Genomic DNA, 15,257 nt, shown 5'->3' with positions numbered 1-15,257 from the left:
CAGAAATACAATTAAAAGGAAAGACCTAACAGTAGAGAATAAGTTACTGCTATGTCTTTAAACATCTTTTGGTAGCACTGTCAGTGTAGGAAATGTGTCCAACAGGACATCTTGAGAATTAAGAATGAATCAGAAGCAGCCAGGTTTAAATTATCCTACAGTAATCAAGAGCTTCCAATGAGGGGACCGAGACACAACACAAGACCAAGTGCACAAGGTGATTTAACTTTTTCAAAATATTTATTGAACAAATTTTTTTGGACGCAGACCGACTCCTCAGTCTGAAACCTCTTGTTCCTGAGCCCGGAGGAAGCTGGCCTTCTTCTGGGCGACGCGGTCCTTTCTCTGGGCCAGAGAGAGCTTGGCACGGTTCCATCTAGGTCAAGGACAGAATGTTAGCATCCAAAGGTTCTTAAAGAGCAGCTTGTAAAGAAGACAAATCTCAACGTCTCACCTCTTCTTCTTGACTTCCTTGGGAGGCTTCTTTTCATGGACAGGGTTCTCACGGATAGAGGCATGAGCTTTTTTATACATTTCTTCAATCTGGAAGAATCAAAGTTTCATTTACAGTCACAACGCTGAAAAGTTTTATCTGAAATAAAATATCCAAAAATATGAAAATATAAATCTCAGCATGTAACTACAAAAGTATGTTAGCCTTTAACATTCCATTTATATTCTTGTTTTCCTACACAGTTCTATGTCATGATCACTGTTCAACACACAGTCGGACACCATGAACCAAAAGCTGCTGTCATAATACTAACTATCACTAAACCTGTTTTTCAGACATTCATCCATTAATGATCAAGCATCCTAAATTTGTCAACACATAAGGGACAAATGAGAGCCTCATTCTGCAGAACAGATTATCAGAGACATTCTGACATAAAATACTTTGCGCCTGTCGCCAATAGAAAAATACATTAAACACCGTAACCGTAATCCATTCTGTAACCGTTGGTTACAGAATGACCTATCTGTTCATTGTGGTCATATGACCAAAGGACTGCGACTCGGACCACTCATGAATTGCCCTATGTACTGTGTGTGGAACTAGCTGTCAGACGCTCTCATTAGTGGCTGACATCTACTTAAATCTCTGAAGGTCAGGTCTCCAATCTGAATTACAAGGATTCCTGGTTCAGATCCATCAGAATAGCAGCTGGACTCATGGTTTGCTGTGTATACGTTGTGAAAGAGCATGAAGTCAAATGGGAAAAGACTTGCCGAATCAGGGGTGACTCCATTCTTGATGAAGCGGGAGAACTGCTTCTTGTACGCATCCTCATCCTCCTCCATCAGGTAGCTCATGTACTCGGACACGTTGATGCCCATGATGTGCTTGCGGTGAACCTCTGCGTTGAACTCCTTGCTTTCTGGATCATACCCAGGGAAGCGCTTGGTGCTGGAGGAAGAACACACAGAACTCTGAATAAAGGAAACAGGCCCTGCTAACCAACAGCTGCCTCCAAACTCTCAAATGCTAGGATAGCGTTCTAATTATTTAAACCTGGCTGAGCATTTACAGCCTTCCCCTCCATGTGTCCACAGAGCAAATTCGGGGCAACAGAACTGTGAAGGACAGGAAATCAGACATCTGATCTACTGAGAAGTTAAAATTACGTTTTTATTTTGTAACTTTATGATTCGAATTATCAGGAAGCCATTGGATTAAATGGGTTTCAGGACAAAACCCCTCGTTTTTATGGTTTTCTCTCAGACCTTCTTTGCTCTTTGTTTATACCAAGAAGTCACCAGATGCAAAATGATTCAAGCAACGCTGAAATTAACTGAAGAAGTCTCTTGGATGAGAGACGAAACGTCTAAAAAGAACTGTAACATCCAGTGGATTGATTTAAACAGCTTTGGATAACCATGACCTGGATAACTGAGAACCTACACAGACATCTTGTTTCTGGTTATCTGGCTGACGGGCAAATCCAGACGCTGGTTTTCTTTCATGTCTTCAGTAAACTTTGATAATCCACTGTGGACTAACGTATATCTGACAAACGTCAATTACATCAATGAAGCTGGTTCAAGGTTTCAACATCTGATCTGTAATCATCTTACAAAGGATGATGTCCAGAAGGTTCAAATCAAGGCAACAGTAAAAAGCTTTTTGTTCAATGTGGAAACAAAACCGTTTGTTGAACGGATTAATTTACAATTAGTTTTCCTTCCAGCTGTAGGTAAACTCATGCTGACACTTTGTATTTGTTTTGAGTTAATAACCTGATGCCAGTTTTTTCCACAGGATGCAGGAGTTGAGCTCAGAACTCAAAACCCTCTATTACAACAATTCAATCCACTATTCAACCTGCACCAAACTATTCAACGTCTGATTCAATGAGTGGACCACTTATCCTGCCCCCACATTACACACAACTGGTTTGAGTGTGACTGATCAGAGTTAAGTGGTTCAGACAACTTTACAATCATGTCCTCCATCTTTATCTTCCAACACAGTCCTGAGTCTCTAAAGAGACTAGAACTTACAGCCTGCTGTTCTGCATACAATGTAAATCGACTGCACTAAAACAAACTGTGGTCGTTGCTAACATCTCAACTCATGTCACCAATATTAGTCTTTCTAATCCTAGCAGTGATGTCTCTTCACCCAAAGTGGGCAGCAGGATCTGCACAACAGTACAACGATTCAATCTGATGACATGCCTACCTGTTGTCTGAATGGGTCTGAAGCAATTTAATGATTTCCTGAAGAAGCACCTTTATATTTTCCATTCAAATATCTGTAAGCAGCTCAGATTAGGTGACCAATCAGAGCACTCTCTGCACCCAACCGCAAACCACACTGCTGTTGTATCAGTCTGCAGAAATGAGTCATTCATGGCAGTCTTTGAAAGTTCATTAATCCCTTGAGTTTTCGTGCTTCAAGATGCACGGCTTCACTGCATCGCAGGTTTTTACTACATCGCAGATTTTTAGTAGGTAGTCACGGGATATCGTATGCACATGCTATTGGCTGACAGCATCCGGAAGTGCGCTGCGTTCCGAGTCTCACGGATCACAGTGCACTTCCGTGTATTAAAGAAACACTTAAAAGCGCTTTAAACAATCTATAAGAGTGTGGAAAAAGGTAATACAGATAGAGGATGGTTAATATCAGTATGGGAGGGTTCATAAACGTCTACATTCCCATAAATAATCAAATAGTTTGCATTGCAACATTGCAACACCCCAATGTCATTAACTCACTTGCTGTTATTGATGTCTTTAGACATCAGTTCAAATCCGAACGTTCACTGCCAATGAGGTCTAAAGACGTCAATTATGTGTTTTAGCAGGAGGGCTGGGGTCTGGCGGCACTCCCCTACCAATATTCTTCTTTTCTTCATTGTTTTTGTTGTTTTATAGAAATAAACAACTGTAGAGATGTTTGAGGAGTCATTAAAGCTAAAATTATTAGCTCTCAAGTTTCTGTTCTGCTCAACATGTCTCTTTGGAAAAAAAAGCTTGGTTATTTTTTCTGAAACCACCATCTGTACTTCTGCCGACAACTAAACAAGCCAAAAAGCTGGAAACAATTTTTTCCCCTGATGAGTCTACACTTTCTTTGGAGAGTTTAACTGTGTTCATGGTCATAGAACTCAATATTCTGTGGACCTCAAAACATTTTTTTGTCAAAATGCTCAAAAACACTGGCAGTATGGAAAACTCTGCTCTGAAAATGGCAGCCGATGAGTTAATGCAAGTAAGACTTGCGACATCCCTGTGTCTTCCCAAAATCTATATTTTGTGAAAAATAAAAAAATTGTCATGGAAAATAGAGTTCATTCCAAAATGGGGTTTCATCTTCAACCTTATTTTCTCCAAACACTTCAATTAGAAAATAGAACATTTCATCAAGTCCATGTCTTCTGCCATCGAGTGTGGGGGGGGGTTACCTGTGGGGGATGGACAGGCCTCCATCCACGGCTCCCTTCAGGGCACCAAACACCTTGTTGCCTGTGGTGGTTCTTGCAAGCCCAGCATCCAGGTAGCAGGAGAAAGCACCCGGCTGACCGTCAATGCTCTCCACGTTGAACTCATCGCCCGTCACCTCCACCTGGCCTTCGTACACCTTATCCAAGCCAAACTTGTTCAGAAGCTGCCAACAAAAAAGATTGCAAAACAATTTGAAAATTTATTACAAAAACATGAACCATGTTGAGAAAAGGAAATAGAAGGGACAGGACCAGTTTTACGTACTCTGCGGGCCAGCAGCAGACCAGTGCAGTAGGCTGCTGCGTAGTTCGTTAAGCCGACAGAGACTCCATATTTTGGCAGCTCATGTGAATAGGCTGCACATACGATCATGTCACCCTCAATCTTGGCGTAGGCAATCTGGAATGCAGAGAAAAGCCATCAAAACCTCCACAATTATCGAAGCTGTAGTAATAGTGTACCTGCATTGTCTACTATGGAATACTTGTTGCAGGAAGTACTGGAATACAGTCAGATGAAGACACTTAACTGACACATGCTGCATACCATATAAAACTACTGCCTTTTTATACTGATCCCAGCATCAGCTCACCTGGCAGATAATGTCCCTGTTCGAAAAACGGACAATCATCCGGTACTTGGGCGTATTGTACTTGTTCTTATCTTGAACAACCAGGCGTTTACGTGCAAAGAAGTCAGTCTTTCCCTCTAGAACGAAAATACACTTCAATTACATAAATGTCACCTAAAATAATAATCCCTGCAAGAGGAAGGAGACAGAAACAGAGGGACTTACCTCTCCTCCTCCTGAATTTCACCTGATACCTCTTGAAGTAGGCCTTGTTCTTAACCACTTTAACAAAACCCTGAAAGACACCAGACCGGATGAATATACAAGACCTACACTTTATTTTATAGTGCTGATAAGACAGACACGGTCCGTGACTACCATTAGCTCCGGCTAACATTAGCACACTCAGCTAATGAAAATGTGCAAGAAGTTAGCATGGTTGCTACACATTCGCTGAGAGTCTTGATACATAACTGTATGAATGGACATTTATAGGCATGAACGGGAGGCCTCACAGGTCACGTAGTCATGAAAACACAATATTCATGGTTCAGCTGGAAGCGATTTGTGTGAGAGCAGCCATTAGGCCACGTTTGGACCGACCGGGTCAGCATTAGCACGACTCAATCTAACGTCATCTGAGCACCAGGAGCATGTTTTCCAACGTCTGAGACCACAGAGCACATCATGTATGAATTATGTACACACGTAAGCACATATCGGGACAGATAACAAACCATTTTGCAGTCTTTTAGTCTCCTTATGAAGGAGCCCGGAGCCAAAGACTGGGGCTCGACTCCGCTGCACTAGAAAAAGGAAGTTTGTCGTGCGCATGCTCGGTAAATAGCGCGTCACAGGAAGTCGGAAGACGATACGCAGTAGAGGATCTACCAGTCTGCCCCCTACCGGGTTGGGGATGTCATTACATTAAGAAAATAACTAATAACCAAGAACAGTCTGATTGGAACTATTATTAACCACGTTCTTCTGTGATTTTATCTCTTTTTCACAAACAGTATGTAGCTCAGTCCATTCAGTCTTGGCTGGTTCAAGACCTACGTGGACCAAAACATTTCAGAATGTAAACTGGCATCGGAGAGGTGCCGGTTCACCTCTTGACCTAAGCGCTGCCGAAGTGCACTTGAACAAGGCACCATCTCCTTTACAAGTTGCTCATTGGGGGTGCACCATCACAGACCTGCCCTCCTCTATACCTCTCATCAGCATGCTTACAGGCCCCTGTGTGTATGTGTGTGTGTGTGTGTGTGTGTGTGTGTGTGTGTGTGTGTGTGTGTGTGTGTGTGTGTGTGTGTGTGTGTGTGTGTGCGCGTGCATACGTGCCTGCATGCGTCTGTGTGTGTTTGTGTCACAGACCTGGACACACATATACACGCATGTGACTGACAAGAACCAATACCAGAGTGGAGAAATAATTTCTCCTATGGGAATCGTCGCTAATCACTTATGTGATTTCCTTGAAACCAACACTTCATTTGAAAATTTTCAGTCAGGTTTTAGGGAAATTGTCAATGAACTGTTGAACATACAAAACCTAGTACAGAAACAGCACATGTCAAAGTTAACAATGACCTTACTACAGAGGACTTGTTACATCCAGCTTCAAAGCACTGATGAATTGTAATTGTCAGCGTTTGTGTGTTTGTGTGTTCATCCATTAGTCCTTTAGTCTGTCCGTCAGTCCACCAAATATCTTCGCAACCATTGCAGATAGAAAGATGAAACAAAAAGTACATTACTTGGGCGGCAAAGGGAATGAAAATGATGACATTGACCTTGAAAAAACTAGATCAAGGTCAAATTTTAACTTTTGTACACTGAGGAACTGGATAAGATAGAAAGACGGGGGAGAAGGTCAGTGTGAATAATACCGTAGATCAAAGCTAGTTCTTTGATCTATGAAAGTAAGTCAGTGGCACTAGTTTTGATCTTTGACTTATGCAAAAAGGTCACGGTAAAATTTTGAATTCAGGGGTGTTGCCGGATGTTGCAGTCTGTGACTGCATTGGTTCTAGTTTCCATATTGGTTCTCTTTGATCTTAGCGCAGCTTTTGACACAATTGACAATATTCTATTGAAATAACTGGACAAAATGATTAATATTAAGGGATCAGCGCTGACGTGATTTAATTCCTATCTAATTGACCATTCCCAGTTTCTTAACATTAATAATGACTCCTCCCAGTCCACTACAGTTAGTTATGAAGTTCCTCAATAGATAGATAGATAGATAGATAGATACTTTATTAATCCCGGAGGAAATTGCATATATCCACTGCTCAGGCATTAAATAACAAATAATACTGGATAAACACCAGGAGAAAAGGAAACATTGACATCACAGGACATACCACAAGACATACATTACACTAACAGACAGACACATGCAGCACTAACAGGACTTATATACTAAACTATAACTAAAATATAAACAGTATAAAATTTAAAAATATTACAGTATTAAAATATAAACAGTATAAAATAAAATCTAAACAGTATAAAATTGAATTAAAATATAAAACAGTATAAAAAATAAATAAATTATATATATATATATATATACAACAGTATAAAATTAAATTTAAATTAAATTAAATTAAATCCATATTCAACCCCGTGCTGACCTCGCCACCTCCCCCCCGCTCCTCCTGAGAGAGTCATTGTACCCCCTGATGGCACGGGGCACGAAGGAGGACCTCAGCCTCTCTGTGGAGGCGCTGTGTGACAGCAGTCTGCCGCTGAAGGTGCTTCTCTGCTGGGAGAAGGTGGTGTGTAGGGGGTGCCTGGTGTTGTTCATGATGGCCTTAATTTTAGACATGGTCCTGCTCTCCAGAAGCGTCTCCACAGAGTCCAGGCTCAGCCCGACCACTGAGCCTGCTCTGCGGATGAGTCTGTTCAGACGGTCCATATCTCTTTTCCTGGCCCCCCCACCCCAACACACAATGGCGTATGACAGCACACTGGAGACTACGGACTGATAGAACATGAAAAGGAGCTTAGGACAGATGTTGAAGGAGGCAAGCCTCCTTAGGAAGTACATCCTGCTCTGCCCCTTCTTGTACACACAGTTGGAGTTGAGTGACCAGTCCAGTCTGCTGTCTAGCTGCAGTCCCAGGTACTTATAGTTTTCTACCACCTCCACCTCACTGCCTTTGATGATCACCGGCTGTGGAGAGGGAGGTGCCCGCCGGAAATCCAGAACCATCTCCTTTGTCTTGGAGACGTTGAGCTGGAGCTGGTTCTGTTGGCACCACTCCACGAAGTCAGCCACCAATGCCCTGTACCCCCCCTCATCACCCTCCCGGATACATGCCACTATCGCGGTGTCATCAGAGTACTTCTGTATGTGGCATGTATCCGAGTTGTGCTTGAAGTCTGATGTGTAGAGGGTGAAGAGAATGGGGGATAGAACGGTCCCCTGTGGCGCCCCCGTGCTGCTGGTCACCATAGAAGACAAACAGTCCCCCATACGGACGTACTGGGGTCTGTCCGTTAGGTAGTCCGTAATCCAGCTCACGAGGTAGGGGTCCACAGCCATGGAGGTCAGTTTATCCTGCAGGAGCCGGGGCTGGATGGTGTTGAAGGCACTCGAAAAGTCGAAGAAGAGCACTCTGACGGCACAGCCCCCGGCGTCCAGGTAGGAGAGTGTGCGGTGGAGGAGGTACATGACAGCATCATCAACCCCAACCTTGGCCTGATAGGCAAACTGGAGAGGGTCCATAGCACCCTGCACCTGTGGACGCATGAGCTCCAGGACCAGTCGCTCTAGGGTCTTCATTACGTGGGAGGTAAGAGCGACCGGTCGGTGGTCGTTGAGCTCAGTAGGGCGTCCTTTCTTGGGTACAGGGACAATGCAGGAGGTCTTCCACAGTGACGGGACCCTCCCCAGCCGCAGACTGAGGTTGAACAATCGTTGCAGGGGGTCCCCTAGTTCCGAAGCACAGGCTCGGAGGAGTCTTGGGGAGACCTTATCTGGTCCAGCCGCCTTGTAGGGACGGAGCCTCCTCAGCGTTGTCGTCACCAGGTCTGCAGTGATGATGGTCTCGGTCGTGGTGGGAGCAGGAGGTTGTGGCGAGGTTGGAAGTCCAGTGGTTGAGGGGGGGCCGTTGAGCTTCGCAGTTCTTGGAGTGGGCTCGGGAGAAGTGGCAGGGGTGGAAGGAGAGGAAGCACAGGAGGAGGGAGCATCAGTGGAGCGGTCTGTAGGGCCAGGAGAGGCCTGTAGGCCAGGAGAGGTCTGTAGGCCAGGAGAGGCCTGGGACGAGGAGCCGGGAGTGGTGGGGGAGCTGAACCGATTGAAAAAGCTGTTAAGTTCATTCGCTCGTTCAATATTCCCCTCCACAGTGCTGCGCCCTTTCCCGTGTCCGGTGATGGTTCTCATCCCATTCCAGACCTCCCGCACTTGGTTGCGCCCCAGCTGCTTCTCCAGCTTCCTCCTGTACGCCTCCTTGGCCTCCCTCAGGCAGAGTCTCACTTCCTTCTGGGCCTTCCTCATCTCCTCCTCGTTCTTGCTCCTGAACGCCCGCTTCTTCCTGTTCAGGACAGCCTTGACTTCCTTGGTTACCCATGGTTTGTTGTTGGGGTAACACCTGATTGTCCTGACAGGGGCCACGGTGTCCACACAGAAGTTCATGTAGTCTGTAAAACACTGAGCTGCCCCCTCAATGTCTTCCCCATGTGAGCCCACAATAACATCCCAGTCGGTGGTCTGGAAGCAGTTCCTCAGCATCTCCTCTGCTTCCGGGGACCACCTCCTGACCTGTCGTGTTGGCAGCCGTTTCACCAGCGGGATGTAGGTGGGCTGTAGGTACACTAGGTTATGGTCTGATTTACCTAGTGGAGGGAGGGGGGTGGCGGTGTATGCCTCCTTAGCATTAGCGTAGAACAGATCGATGGTTCTGTTCTTCCGTGTGGGACAGTCTACACACTGGACCATTGTGGGGAGAGATGAGTCCAAGGTGACGTGGTTAAAGTCACCGGTGATGATGACGAGCACCTCCGGGTGCCGGGTCCGAAGAGCAGAGGTGGTCCCACAGATGGTCTCTCGTGCCGTCTCAGGGTCCGCACGTGGAGGGATGTAGACGGCCATGACGATGACGTGTGAGAATTCACGCGCCAGGTAGTAGGGTCTGATGCTAACAGCTGTTAGCTCCAGATCGCGGTTACACAGTGTTGATTTCACCGTCACATGTCCCGGATGGCACCATCTATCGTTGGTATAGATGATTAATCCACCTCCTTTCTTCTTACCGGCGGTGTTCGTGTCCCGGTCCGCTCGTACGGAGGAGAAGCCGGTTAGTCGGACGTTAGCGTCCGGCACGTCGCCAGTCAGCCACGTCTCTGAGAACACCAACAAGCTGGTCTCCCGGTAGCGATGATCACTCCTGCACAGCGCCGTCAGTTCGTCCACCTTGTTGGGTAGAGAGTTCACGTTCCCCGTGATGACGGAGGGGACGGAGGGCTTGACTCTCCTCCGGTTAGCGGCTCTAGTGGTTAGTCTAGTCCTTTCAACTCGACCCGCTCAGCATCCGTGATATCTCCGTCGGAGCTCAGCGGGGATGAGATCGCGTGTTGCTGGGTCTCCTTTGACCCTCATGGACATCAACTCCTCCCTGGAGTACACTAGCATATCACTATACATTATATAATTTAACGTTAGAAAAATACACGCAGAAACATAGAAAAAAACGCAAAATTATGCAAACAAACTCGCTCTGAGCAGAGGAAACTGCAGCCTGCTCGCGCATGCGCAGAGAATGCGCAGAGAATGCGCAGAGAATGCGCAGAGAATGCGCAGAGAATGCGCAGAGAATGCGCAGAGAATGCGCAGAGAACTCAAGGCACAGTTCTTGGTACAGTATTGTTTATCTTACACATGCTTCCTTTAGGCAATTTGATAAGGAAACACTGATGATTCAACCTGATGAAGCCAGTCAGCTGGACAAACTACAGGAGTGTATTAAAGAGATTACAGATTGGATGACCTATAACTTCTTGTATCTAAATTCTGGTAAAACTGAGGTCATTGTGCACGGCCCAAAATCCAAGAGGGATGTAATGCCCAGTGATATAATTGCCTTGGATGGCATCACTGTTGAGGCCAAAACCGCTGTGAGGAATCTCGGTGTAATATTTGATCAGGATTTGTCATTTAACTCACACATAAAACAGGTTACTAGAATGGCCTTTTTCCATCTCCATAATATTGCTAAAATCAAGCGTATTTTAAAACAGAATGATGCGGAGAAATTAAGCCATGCTGTCATCACTTCCAGACTAAATTATGTAACTCACTTTTACTGTTAGCCCTTACTGCGGTGGGCTAACAATCCACCCAGAAGAAACCCTTTGTTATGAAACTGACCAGAAAAAGAAGCCGGACTGACCAACACGATAACGGACCCCAGCCTTCCCCCGACCAACGGATACGGATCAACCTTCGTCGTAGGACCCGTGTTGCCACATGGAACGACCAGACACTCCTTCGCCCTGGAGCTGCCTCTCTGCTGTCCCGAGAGCTCTGCACTATAACATCACCCTGGCAGGGCTCTGTGAAGTACGATGGCAAGGCAATGGTGAAACAACAGCAGGCGACCACTGCTACATCTGGAGCGGCCCCGAGAGACAGACAGGCCTCGATTACATGACACTTGCCTTCCCAAAGGCCCATCGTAAGTGCCTCATCAGCTGGATTCCTCTGAGCGACAGACTGCTGTCGGCTCGCTTTCCCCACCAACACATCAAGATGACGGTTATTGTTGCCTATGCTCCCACCGATGTCACTGATGAGGATGCGAAGGATGCCCCACCACACGACATCACCATTATTCTCACTGACCCCTATGCCACTCTTTCCAGCAATGATCGGTCCACAGGCTCATCTGTCGGCACAACTTTTGCTGACAGGCTTAAAAACGACAACGGTCACCGCCTTCTCCTTCTCTGCCACCACGACAACCTCTGACACCTGGTTTCCCACAAAACTAATCCATCACTGGACATGGTACTGCCCAGATGGCAGAACCAGGAAAGCTTTAGACCACATCGTCACCTCCCCATGCTGGGAGTCGTTTGTCACCAACTGTACAAAGGAGCATTGCTTGGCAACACTGACCACTGTCTGCTGGTGGCCCAGCTCAAGATAAAGCTGGGAGCCAACCAGCACACCAAGCCTCAACCGCGTTTGGACTCCTCCCTACTCAGTGATCCAAACATCTCCACCGAGTTCAGTTGCTCCATCCGCCGTACCTTCGATGCCCTGGCCACCGACCTTTTTAACTGTCTCATTGACCATCTGATGTCCAAGGTCTGTGAGCGAGTTTCCGGGGTGTCCCCTGGGAACTACCACCTGACTGACCTGGAGTATGCTGACGAAACCATCTTGCTCAGCACGTCCCACAGGCAGCAGAGAAACGCCCTGGAGAAGAGGCAGAGAAGCCTGTCATTTGAGTGAGCTTAACTAAAACCAAATCCATGCATGTCGGTGACTGACTGGATCCACCTCCCCTGCAGCTCGGTGATGACAATGTGGAGCCTGTCAAGAGCTTTATGAATCTGGGGTCCATAGTGATGGACAATGGGGACCTTAAACCAGAGATTCTCCGCAGAGGAGCTCTGGCAGCATCAGCTCTGCAGCATATCTGGAAAACCACTCTGGAGGCATCACACCATCTTACGCAAGATGAAGCTCCAAATTTACTACTCTGCCGTCCTCTCCATTCTGCTCTATGGCTCAGAAACTTGGCCCCTAAACAAGACCCTGGCTGCCAGTATAGATGGCTTTGATAGCGGGGCTCTCAGAACTATTGAAAACATGAGGTGGCCCCAGCTGGTTTCCAACAAAGTGCTTAGAGGACGCACATGCCAGCCCAGAGCTTCTTGCCAGGCGGTGCAACGTCGTACCCGCTCATTTGGTCATGTCCTCCTTCTTTCCCCTGATCACCCAACAAGAGCCATTCTCCAATTTGAACCTAAGGCTGCAGGCTGGAAACAACCTCGAGTCAAGCCCCGCACCTGGTGGCTCGACATCATTGAGGGCGACTTCCGACAACAGGGAATCACTGTGGAGCTGCAGAGCAGCTGGCACAAGACTGCCAGTGTTGGAAAAAACGGACTCATCTGGTTGGCTCAACGTACGGGGATGGGACGCCCCCTATTGCAAGAGCTCTACTGACTGACTGACTTTTTTCAGGCTGCCCCAAAATGTCACTAATCCAGAATGCTGCTGCCCGTGTTCTGACCAGGACCAGTACCAGAGACCACATTTCTCCTGTGTTGGCTTCTCTGCATGGTTCACTGTGAAAGCTAGGATAGATTTTAAAGTACTCCTACTCACTTACAAAGACCTTCATGGCCAGGCACCGACCTATCTGAATGAACTTTTAGTTTCTTATAATCCATTATAAGCATTATACTTTGAACATACAGGCCTACTGGTGGTCCCCAGAATCTACAAAAGTAGGACAGGGGCTAGAGCCTTTAGATATCAAGCCCCTCTATTGTGGAACCACCTCCATACCTCGGTTTGGGAGGCAGACATCCTCTACTTATATCAGACTAGAATTAAAATGTTTCTTTTTCAGAAATTTACAATTGAGGTGACCTAGGTTGCTTAGTTATTTGCTATAGGCCTACACTGCTGGAGACTCAACATCAAGACTCACTGAGCTCTTCTCCCCTCCTTCTTCTCTCTGATCCTCTCTCTTGCTCCTTGTCCTCTCTGACCTATCACTAAGTCTTCATTCACACCTTTATTAACTCAACTTCTTTCCCGGAGTTTCTGTACTCTATATCCGAACAGTTTTTCTCAGTTTCAACCCTTATCTGTCCATCCGCTGTGGACCTGCTCATCTAATCCTACCAGTATCACCACTCAACTACTGGCTGTGGTCCTGCTTCCTTTCTTCCTCCGTGCCATCATACAGTCATCCATGCAGCTGTAATTGTGCTTTGAATTAACCAACTACATGATGGGGAACATGTATAGAAGACAACAACCCAGGAGTCGGTGAACGCAACCTGACTTTCCTGTCCCCATTTCAGCTCCTGCATCAAACCTCCTTACCATAACCATAAAGACCTTGACTCTATCGGTCCTATCTGCCTTTCTCTTACCCTGTCTTTATCCCCATTGTATTTCTTTTCAACCCAGCCAGTCAAGGCGGATGACTGCTCTCCAGAGTCTGGGTCCTGCCTGGAATTTCTTCCTCAATGAGGGAGTTTTTTGTCGCCACTGTCGCTTTTGCTTGCTCTGGAGGGTTCTGTTGGGTTGTTACAGCTCTTTAAAATTAAGCCCTTTATAAATATAAGTTGATTGATTGATTGATTGATTGATTGATTGATTGATTGATCTATCGATCGATTGATTGATTGATTGATTGATTGATTGATAAGGGGGACTAATAAAGTTGATTTCTGTCTTCTTCTTTCTAGTCAAAAGTAAGCTTTAGAATAGCACCAGAACCTATACCATACCCAACAATCACCTTTAATCAAGCCTCATCCAAAATCAAAATAATAGCCAACTGTAATGGAGGGTTACAGGATCAGTAACAGCTAAATATCTAAAGGACAGCAGCAGACTAGTGCAGTAGTACTCAAAGACTCTCTGGATAATTTTTCAGTTCTAGACCTTTGAGTCCTCCTGCCTCATCTCCTCAGTTTTGTGTTCATGAGCTTTGTGGTGATGGCCAGGGGGTTGGGGGCAGTGACGTGCAGTGAGGTTCATGGCTGGTGAGGCACTGATCTCATCATAATTAGATTTACGAACATATGAACCTACAGTGTAGCTTATTCACCATTTAGTTATCAACAGAGAGTGGGTTATTTTTAAAGTCTCAGAGCAGAATTATTTACACGTACAAACTGTAACACACAAATAAGCACATTTGAGTAAAAAATATGTTATGTTGTTGTTGTACATGTTTGTTTATATGTTACATTTACTTATAAATGAAATCCATGCGCCGCTCCTTCTGAATAAAAGCATCAAAAAAATTATATAGTAAGGCAAGGCGAGCGGAAAACCAATGAATGGCTGCACTTGACTCACTGACTGTAGATCGTAGTTTGCTGTCACTTCTTCTACGGCCAAGGAAGAACAATCATCGGCCGAATCCCTAGGATTACCAGCGCCCCCTACCAATGAGGCACTACAGCATCGTGCCTCACGTAATGCCTTGTCCGAGCGGTTTCAGGACTGCTCAACTCAAGAAAGACGTTACACTCATGCAGTTAACAAAAAAACACTGTACATTATGTACACTAGCTAAATTATGGAAATTTAGTTCATAGAGCAAACGTGTTTGATTATTTTAGTAGCGACATATAGAGAGATAGCATTACGGTCTCACTGTACAGCATACCAGCACAGCTAGTCGAGCCATTGATCAATCCATGGTGAGGCTCTGCTGGCTGGTGCCTCACCGCAGGTAAATGTAAAAATTCAGCGATTTATTTCTTCCATTTTTTATTTTTTTTCACTCATTATGGCAGGTGAGGCACGGCCTCACCTGCCTCCCCTGGCCGCATGTCACTGGTTGGGGTGCTTACTAGGCTCTGGCTCAATTCATTGTGTCAAAGTCCAAGTGACAAAAAATGCCGACTCTTCTGGAACAGCCATTTTGTCTTCACCACAAATTCAAAATTCCAGTTGTATGTTTCGATGGTGACAGAATCTAAATACAGACATAGCATGTACACAGGACTGAGTCATGGGGAG

General features: G+C 45.8%; 1 protein-coding gene across 1 annotated transcript; it reads right to left on the bottom strand.

Moving 5' to 3' along the window:
* Nucleotides 1-221: 221 nt before the first annotated feature.
* LOC137599004 (large ribosomal subunit protein uL18) lies at nucleotides 222-5,353 on the bottom strand. Its single transcript, XM_068319625.1, has 8 exons — nucleotides 5,260-5,353; nucleotides 4,748-4,817; nucleotides 4,544-4,659; nucleotides 4,216-4,350; nucleotides 3,912-4,114; nucleotides 1,231-1,408; nucleotides 455-543; nucleotides 222-376 (listed from the first exon to the last, which is right to left on the bottom strand). Exons 1-8 carry the CDS (start codon nucleotides 5,260-5,262, stop codon nucleotides 277-279), a joined length of 894 nt encoding a protein of 297 aa, XP_068175726.1. The 5' UTR covers nucleotides 5,263-5,353; the 3' UTR covers nucleotides 222-276.
* Nucleotides 5,354-15,257: the final 9,904 nt, after the last annotated feature.

This window comes from Antennarius striatus, chromosome 7 (assembly GCF_040054535.1).
Source record: "Antennarius striatus isolate MH-2024 chromosome 7, ASM4005453v1, whole genome shotgun sequence".
Classification (NCBI taxonomy): Eukaryota; Metazoa; Chordata; class Actinopteri; order Lophiiformes; family Antennariidae; genus Antennarius; species Antennarius striatus.
This window is presented reverse-complemented; position numbering and strand designations above follow the sequence as displayed.

Excerpts from the sequence above, each read along its gene's own strand:
- LOC137599004 (XM_068319625.1), bottom strand. Across the intron at positions 4,115-4,215 it reads GTCTGCTGCTGGCCCGCAGA|CTTCTGAACAAGTTTGGCTT; the intron begins GTACGTAAAACT and ends TTTTGTTGGCAG. Across the intron at positions 1,409-3,911 it reads GGCCTGTCCATCCCCCACAG|CACCAAGCGCTTCCCTGGGT; the intron begins GTAACCCCCCCC and ends TTCTTCCTCCAG.